This window comes from Limulus polyphemus, unplaced genomic scaffold, assembly GCF_000517525.1.
Source record: "Limulus polyphemus unplaced genomic scaffold, Limulus_polyphemus-2.1.2 Scaffold5018, whole genome shotgun sequence".
Taxonomy (NCBI): Eukaryota; Metazoa; Arthropoda; class Merostomata; order Xiphosura; family Limulidae; genus Limulus; species Limulus polyphemus.
The window spans coordinates 50,922-60,611 of record NW_013670628.1 but is presented as its reverse complement, the minus strand read 5'-3'; the positions used below and the strand labels follow the sequence as shown (position 1 = coordinate 60,611).

At 37.2% G+C, this 9,690-nt stretch overlaps 1 protein-coding gene across 1 annotated transcript; it reads right to left on the bottom strand.

Moving 5' to 3' along the window:
• Positions 1 to 2,175: 2,175 nt before the first annotated feature.
• Positions 2,176 to 9,410, bottom strand: LOC106472005 (failed axon connections-like). Its single transcript, XM_013932634.2, has 5 exons — positions 8,982 to 9,410; positions 6,030 to 6,232; positions 3,898 to 4,030; positions 3,647 to 3,784; positions 2,176 to 3,451 (listed from the first exon to the last, which is right to left on the bottom strand). Exons 1-5 carry the CDS (start codon positions 9,228 to 9,230, stop codon positions 3,104 to 3,106), a joined length of 1,071 nt encoding a protein of 356 aa, XP_013788088.1. The 5' UTR covers positions 9,231 to 9,410; the 3' UTR covers positions 2,176 to 3,103.
• Between the last annotated feature and the right edge of the window lie 280 nt (positions 9,411 to 9,690).

The following is a 9,690-nucleotide window of genomic DNA, read 5'->3' as shown; positions in this document are numbered from 1 at the left end:
TAGCACCATCATAGAAACTTCCAAACTTAACAGTATTCCTTACACGAGTGACTGATTTAAGATTTTTTTTTTTTTTTAGTTAATGAAAGAATGAAGGGGTGGGCGAATGTTTTTCTTCATAATTATGCGAAATAATAGTCCGCCTAGTTGGCTCATCTGCATTACACAATCTAGTGAAGTCAGACCAATACCGCCAGGGGACGAATAGCCCGAGGTCAGGTCACAACAATTATTTTTGTTTGTTTCGGACAAAGTTAAGTGTAAAGATATCTGCTCCAACGGTCCTTGATTTTGAACCCGTAACCGAGGGAGGTCAACTAGCCAACATCACCCACGTCCAACTCTTTGGCTATTCTAATCGAGTGGGATTTGACAGTTACTCTTATAACGCACCCATGGCCCCAACGTGTGAAGCATGATTTCCGGCAAGGGACTCTAACCCTGGACCCTCAAAATCACGCTAACTATTAGGAATCTAATCTTATAACGCACCCATGGCCCCAAGGTGCGAAGCATGATTTCCGGCAAGGGACTCTAACCCTGGACCCTCAAAATCACGCTAACTATTAGGAACCTAACAACAATTATTCATTCGAAATCATGGCCAAACTTATGGATGTCTGTAATACACATTCCATATTTATGACGTATAGGGTAAAACTAGACAGAAACATAATGTTTAAATCTAGCTAAGTTGTAATACATAAAATATACAACATGAAATGCATACAGAAACTCGCAATTTGCATAGCTTGGTGTCACCAAAGTTGTGAATTTCTATTTTTTTTTGTTTGTTTTTAAATTTAGAATAAATGTCAACACCAAGTAGATGGGTGGAGCTTTCCCACCCTCGTGTAATCTGTGCGTCATGATTAAAAACTAACGCCCCCTATCCCGAGGTTAAAAAATGATGTATATGCGTAAGTTCGTATGTTAAATTCGTAGTAATTATAAATACACTAAGAAAAAAAAGCCGAGACTGGTAGGCCTAACATCTGGTACGACTTAAAAAAACTCGACTTCATCACATACGAGTCAGTCTGTGAGAAGCGTTGCTCAGCTGAAGTTCAACGCCCTACGTTCTTTGTCGGAGTAACACAAGACTGCTGGAAAGAGTTTCCATTAAAATCCACCGCATCATCCCTAAACTAGGTAGGCATACGAATCATCGTAGAAAATCCAGTTTTGCACCAAGACTAAAGTTCGTGAACGTACTCCGACATCTTTGTGGGACACAAACAAATAATTCCTCATCCTATGGAGTAAAGTTAACACGCGCACGAGTCAGGTTGATTGATAAATATTAATAAATGATGCTTATTTATGATATTCGATTCTTCTGGCCTTCATCTGCAGCTTTACCTCCAACCAATTTTACACCAAGTTAACAAACCCTTACAAATACATTTCGGTATTGAAGAAATTATATCAAACTGTAAAAATCTGGGTTAAAAAAATGCAGTAAATTGTTGAAAAACCAGAGAATACAAGGTTTGAAACTGGTCAACTTAAACCCAATAGAAAGCAACAAGAACCTGCCATACGTTTCGACAATAGCCAAGTGGTTACTAAACATTGTAAATAACTTCTGGTGACACAGTTGTACTAGTATTTGTAACGACGTGACTGTCCCCCTAGGATACACAATAGCCAACTATCTTACCCAGTGGTTACTAAACATTGTAAATAACTTCTGGTGACTAAAGTTGTACTAGTATTTGTAACGACGTGACTGTCCCCCTAGGATACACAATAGCCAACTATCTTACCCAGTGGTTACTAAACATTGTAAGTAACTTCTGGTGACTAAAGTTGTACTAGTATTTGTAACGACGTGACTGTCCCCCTAGGATACACAATAGCCCACGAAATCCACGTCAAGTTTAATTATAACATTATACTAAAATTGTACCATTTTTACCATCTACAATTAGATTTTTCTGTGTTTTGGTTAAGCCTAAATGTTTAATAGTATTTACTCAAGGGTTATTGAACTTTAATTATAAATTCGAGGTGAAAATCACTATCACAAACCAAGTACCAGTTCAAGCAAGGTCTGGAAAAAAAAAAAAGATACAGGACGGTCCTCACAGAAAACTTTAGACTACTCCCACTGTGAGATGAGGTAACTTTGGTTTGATATAAAGAAACATAAAAAAACAAACTTTATTTTACAGCAATCAACATTTTAATCACAATGCTGTAGGTTACAAATTATGTAGTACATTTATAAAATAAGAATATATCAATGCAATCAGGCAACATGGAGTCGTTTTACAAAACAACAGGACAATACCGGCGTAAAAACACGTCTTCAAAGAATGAATTCTCTATAAAACGAATACGTATATTTTTTTTTTTTGTTGTTATACGTTGTATACGAGATGCTAAAAACACGCCTCCTCACCTACGCCCAGGTTTTGTACCATCGCTGGTTAGATCAGAAATTTAAAATGGAAGCTTTAATTTGTTTGTTTGTGTGTGTGTGTGTGTGTGTGTGTGTGTGTGTGTGTGTGTGTGTGTGTGAGAGAGAGAGAGAGAGAGAGAGAACCTTTAACAACCCACAAATAAAATGGTTTGAAATATTCCCACTTTTGGTCACTTTTACAAGTATAAATACAAATTGTACCCAGAAAATTCAATGTGCGAATAAGTAAAAAAGGGGCATATTGAATGGATGCAGGTAAGTTTAACATTACGAGCACCTTGGTGCATGACAAGAAGCTGAGCATTTTGTGAAACATTGAGCAAAGGACACATTAACCAATCAACACAGCTGCCACTTAAGGTGTACTTACTGTCTACATGTATAAAAAAAGCTATTTTAATCCACATTTAAAAGGGGAACAGGGGTTGAACATACACAGAGCAATTAATACTGACCAGACATTTTGGAATGAAGACGGCAATGCGAAATTCAGATAATACCTACATATCTCTCCGTATGAACAAGTGACCCAGCGTAAAACGGGGGAGGGGAGGGGGCCACAAGCAACATCAAAACAATTCAACATCAAAGTCACTTGAGAGTCGGTATTTGTGACCTCACGATGAGTACTTAATTGGTCTGTCCTGATCACAAAACCACTAATAAAGTTCGTGTCTATTCTTTTTTCTCACTTTCTTCTTTGGTCTTTTCTTCAGAGATTTCATCCTTGTTATCTTTAAGCTTATCTTCTTCTTTCTCCTCCGAATCTTTTTTTTCCTCCTTGTCGTTATCTTCTGGGGCAACTTTTTCTTTGTTTTCTTTTTCCTCCTCCTCCTTCTTCTTCGGTAGGTGAGTGTTTAGCTCCAAAGACTTGGACATCTCTTCCCAGTCTTGCCAATAACGCTCTTTCATCCTCTCTAGGAAACTGACCAGATTGGTACAGTTGGCATCCATATATTCCTTTATGTCCCCAAAGCTTACGTAGTAAAACTGGCACAAGTGAGCGAAGGCCACGCAGTCCAGCTGAATTGTAAATAATAATAATAAGTATTCCAACTTTAACATGACATTTGGAGTACATACATACGTTATGTAGTATATCACAAAATAAAATAATATATATATTCTATAAAATACAATATCTCTCGCATACATTTCATATGAGGAAAGGATCCAAAAAAAATATTTTTTAAATTTTTTTTAATGAACTCAACTTACAAGATGGGGTTCATCTCCGAAGAAAAAAGGTTTGTCCTGTAGGTACTCTGACAAAGCCTTCAAGTCATCCTTCCCAAACTGTAGGATCTCTTCATTACTATGACGTCCCAGACCGTGTCCAATAGCCTTCTTGACGTTCTGCATATATAAATTTAGAAATTATATTACTAATTTAACAGAAATCATTTTGAAAAAACACTTAATTTTGTCCAACATTTTAGCATTTAATTTTAATGATGAATGGGACTTACACTTCTGAAACTCATCTTGAAGAAGAACTGAAGAATCCCTTTAGGAAGCTTAGAATTTAGTGCTCGTTTCACATCCAGCTGGGCAATCTTTAAAAACTGGGCTGGGTGGTTGTAGCGCCACCAACGCATCACCCTGAAAGGAAAAAAACGAATTAATGAACTTGTCAATGTACGTAATGGTTTGTATATCTGTTTAATGTAATGGTTTATATCTGTTTAGTGCAAGTAATGAAAGATAAAACAGAAGACAACACTTCATCGTGAAAACTGATATCACTTATGAATCTTTAGAGAATCATTTAAAGTTTTTAAACAAACAATCACACAATTAGGTTTAGTGAAAATCCTTCCAGCGGTTCGCCAACTATTAGCTGATGCAAAGCACGAGAGAGACATAGGGGGCAGGCCCAAATGGCGACCCTCTCCTCATGCCATTACACGTGGAAACAACGCACGAAGAAGAGATAGTGGTCACCAAGGGGGAGAGGGTTAGATCCTAACAATGACCCCCTCCACTTATGCCACTCCCCAGGAGGCTCTAAGGATACGTGTGCATGCCATGTTTAGTGACAATCAGTCCAGCGGTTCGCCAGTTATAAGTAGATACACATGGTTTGGATATAAGGATGATATTCAAAATTCTATAAGTGCTCGTGCAGTACACGCGTGTCAATTAACATTCAATTACGCAATGATCTTTAGGCGAGAAACTGACTACATTCTACGAGGGTACACACAAAATCAGTGTTATCAAACCAATATCATGAGAGGACCGAAACAAAACAAGATACACATGGGGCGAATGTCAATTCTATTGCAATATGTAATGCTTCTTTTAGGCTTAGCTTTCAACAAAATCAGTGTTATCAAACCAATATCATGAGAGGACCGAAACAAAACAAGATACACATGGGGCGAATGTCAATTCTATTGCAATATGCATTGCTTCTTTTAGGCTTAGCTTTCAATGTCTGCTACCCGAAATTTTCACCCAAAATGACACCATAAATAATTAATTAAAGATTTTATTATTATTACATACTAGGAGTAGAGGTAGTATTTTATGCTTGCTGCAATAGTCACATAAAATATTACTTCGAAAAAGATGGAAAAATAATACAGCCCAACAAAATTGTGTTCCTAAAACTTCTGTAGTCAACAATATCAAACGTTGGTATCAATAGATAAAATTAGTTTAATTGCTAGTCTGGGTTGGGATCTTCTCCTCCCCCCTAAAATTATGTTCCTAAAACTTCTGTAGTCAACAATATCAAACGTTGGTATCAGTAGATAAAATTAGTTTAATTGCTAGTCTGGGTTGGGATCTTCTCCTCCCCCCTCACACAACAAATGGAAGTTTCCCACGAGAAATATCGATCGTGTCTGTTGGCACGTGCCAGACTATTATTGATGATTTGTCTGTTGGCAACACTGAGCAATACGTAAATACCAAGGGGTCGTTTACAAACTTTAGACTACATACGGACTCAGATAAAAGAATATGACACTACGGTCCCCCTCTTTTATATAACAATAAAGCGGATTTTGGAACTGGAGTAGTAGAATAAAAAGTAATTGGATTTATCACCGGGATGCATGTACACAGGGGTCTCATTAATATGAAAGGTAAGTAACATTATCCGCGGTTAATAAAGATCACGGTTTGAACTCGTACAATACTTGGACGAGGGTGTGGTTACGTTTCAAAATACCACACACATAGTTAGCGTTGCTCAAAATTCCCCTCCATTTGGAGGGCAAGGGATATATGAAGAGGGAGGGAAAGGATGGAAATTATGCGTGTTCAAGAATGTTGAACACCCGAACAACGTTCAATTTCATTGTATTAAATATTCACTAGCATTATATACCTGTTGGATACAACATATCCAGAGTCATGTGTTAAGCAGTTGGTATCAAACATCAAAGAAATTACAATCCTTATTATCAATAACAATTTATATTTAAGTATTTTTTTGGCAAACACCGATTTTTGTTTTCCCTACAGGTGGCGCAATCATTTCGAACAATCCAACGAACCGAGTATTCTTTAAAACGTTTAGTCTGGAGTCCCGATGTAACTCACGAGAAACTTAAAAGAGATCATACGATCCAAATATTTTAAAGCTTACCATGATGTGTGATTGTTGAGCATCGAGCTGAAAGCATGGCTAACGTTTTTCTGATCTACAGAGAGATCAGCATCAAGATCTTTATCAAACTTCTTGCTCAGTTCACTAATAATAATGTCTGAATCTGCTATTTCAGTTCCATTCAGCTCCACAAACGGTAACTGGCCTTTCTTTGACTTGAACTTCAGCCGGTGATCAACATTCTGGGGGAGAAAAGTATATTAATTTGTAACAACGAAAGAAGAACTAAAATAGTTACTAAATACACTGAACAGGAACTTTCTAGTCTAATTAGTCTTTCCACAACCCTAATTGTTACTGTTTGTAAATTATCATCAAGATTTCCGAAATAAAAATGAAATATATTTTTAAAACATCCCCACATATTTAAACTACGAGAGACTTTCACACTAATTCATCCCCACATAGTCACTGCTGTAGACGCACAAGCGATGTCCCCCCCCCCTCTTTACAACAAAACGCTGTCCTTTAGACTTATCTGGCCTACATAAAAGCTCGCGTGAGGAACGTGACTGATTCTAGCTATAAATATATAACATGGAAGTAACTCTGAGGCTTGACTCAGTCAACTTCTTTCCAAGTAAATAAATAAATATGTATATATCTACACACACACACACACACACACAAAATTAAAATCTGAAAAGTCACCGCTAACAACATTCAATTCAGGGATTTTGAAAAATACACGCTTGAACGAGTTGCACGTGACATGCGCCACGTCACATGTGAACTATGTGGTCGGGCATCACATACGATAATGAATGCGCTCTTTGTTTGAAGTTTTACTCTTAATCTTAACAGCACACGAGCTTCTACGAGTATTTCATTTTCAAAATAAATTAAAATAAAGAGGTTTGTCTATTACCAAGTCACAATCTTGTTGGTTAAGTCAAAATTCCATCGCACGCTTCTCTTGGAATTAAATTTTAAAAAATACAACAATAAAGCGCCGCAAATTAAGTTTGAAAATATAACCTGTGATGTAGAGGGCTATGGAGAGTTAAGAAAAAAAAAAAGACTCAAAAACGCAATAAATATTTGAGCTACAGCTGAAGATGATTCAAATGAAAATGTAATAGCTCACTCTTCGTTGCAAATCTTACTAGCCTGTACACGATAAATAATTTAAATCGTGAATACAACAGTATTTATGTGTCGACACCGACAACAACAGCCGCTTTTCGCATACTACAATATAAACAAATATACATAAAGACGTATCCATGCGAAACGCCACACTCAACCAGTTCGTCGATTTTCTCATCAAACCAACCACGCGCTGAGTAACCCCCCCCCCCATTTTCTGTAGCGTCTGTATTTACACCATCATTGTTAGTCGACTAGGGTTGAACGAACAACTGGAACCAAGCTTTTATACAAACACACACAAATGAATTTACGTGGCTATTAAAACATGGCTATTATATTTACATGGTTTGACAAAAAAATTTCATCACTACAAGATACTAACTATTTATGACGCTCGTGAAAACAATTACGATTCGGGAGGGCCAAAGGGTACTTCGATTCCTTTGTTAAGCCTACATCTGCAAGTAGCGTCATCATCAAAACAGATTTTATTTTTTGACATTGCAGAAAGGACTCGGGATCAGACATGTTTAAATCCTTTACTTTAGCGTCTGACAATCTCTCCTTGCGATTGGTTAGTTGCAGTGAAAACACCAGATTTCATTACGCTTTGAACATGTTAACGTTTCTTCTCGCGAGATTTTGTAAGCCCAAACAAGTCGACGATGAATGTTCATTTTGTCTCCGCCAAAGTTTTAACAGCCGTTTGAACAACAATGTGTTTGTTCCTACCGTAGATTTTAATGCGTGGGATGACGGCTGGTCTGACAGCCGTCTATCTTGCAACCGATACCCCAGAGCCGTCAAGTAAGTTTTCAGTCGGTAAAATAACCATGTCTTTATCCACTCCACCCCCGCGTACCCAGCCTCTTCGCTTCTAATTTTATTGTAGTTTTTTCATTCAAAGAATATGCAAGACATCCTTTGGAAAAGTATCGACAGTCGCAGGTTTCTGATAGCAAGATTGCGAAAAAGCCAGCTTTCCTAATTTTGTGAAAATAAAGCGCCTGCAGGTTAGTCTGTCGAGATCAAAGTAAAAAGTTGACAAACACCCACCACCCACAGGGTCATATCTAGCTTCTAAGTCAAGGCAAGGCCTTCAAACTTCATCACCACAGTCTACATCATCTGAATTTCAAATATTCGAGTATGGGCGATTTGAAAAGGTTTCCAAAAGCTGAAAATACGTACTAGAAGGATGAGCCATTTTAACATTTCGTCAAGTTTTTAAACCTAAATTCAAACACGGCACACTATTTATTTAAGCTTTTCTTTTTACTGTCAAAGCTAAAGACAGTCTTGTTTATAATAATATTTGCTACATACTGTCCAATATTATTTGTAGTCGATGTATTTAGATTTTGATAATTTGTGAGAGTTAACAAATTTGAAAATGATCACGTCAACAACAACAAAAAAATATTTGTAAAAATACGTGGTAAAGATATGTTCCATTTCTCCCTCACGTAACTTCATCAATTCTCCCCCACCCACCCCCACCATCTTCTGATATATATATATATATATATATAAACACTTGCGATTTTTTTAATTTTATACTTATGCTCATATATAATAATATATACACACATAGTACACTGATGGACTTCTCTGGTGTACAACATAACTGATAAATTCTAGTCTTATATTTCATAGTGTTCTTTTCTGGCCGTTCTCACTTTAAGTATAACTTTTATTTTTAAAAGTTTCATTTAAAAAAAAAAAAGGTTACATACGAATTGTAGTTCTAATACTAATTATAAAAGGTCAGAATTTAAGTAGGGAAAACAAATATTGAAAATTAAACACTTTTTTTTGTAACTGGTCAATAACACTTACCTCGTATTTCACACCCGTCATTCGCAGCCAAGTTTCAACTTTCAGACAAAACGGAGATGGCGAGGGGACAACGGGACACCGTACAAACTGATACAAATAAACTGTATCATTCTCGTAATTACTTTTGTGAACTGAAGGCCTGGTTCTTGTTGACTGTGTGGTGGTCTTATTTTCCACTTTAGTTTCGGTTGGAGTAGCGCTGTTTTTTGATGCCTCGGTATTTTCTGCGGCGGATTCGGTGCTCGTCATATCGTCGGCGATAAATAGACTAAATCTTCTTCAAAATGGCGTGCAGCAGTCTGAAACAACAGCGATAAGACAGATCTTCGGCGTTCTCAATCCTGTGCCTGCCTTTCGCCTCGGTCAGCTATCTCCTTCTTGTCAATATCGTACACTGCGCCGACGCGAATTGGAAGGCGCGCAGGTAGTGCTTTATTTTCATAGGCTGAAAACGTCATGATAGCTTTAGTGCGCATGTGTCAAATATGATTCACCGAATGAAATGTCACCTGCTTTGGGTTTAAATGTAGACAGTGACGATGGAATGCGGCTGTCACGGTACAGCTGAACTTTTACACCATTTCGACATGAGTCACATGTTTTGTGCTCGTGACACGAAATATTGTTACGATTTGAACAGCTTTTCTAACCACTAGTACTCATGGGAAAGTCAATTAAATATCTCACTGATACAATGAATTTCAACTGA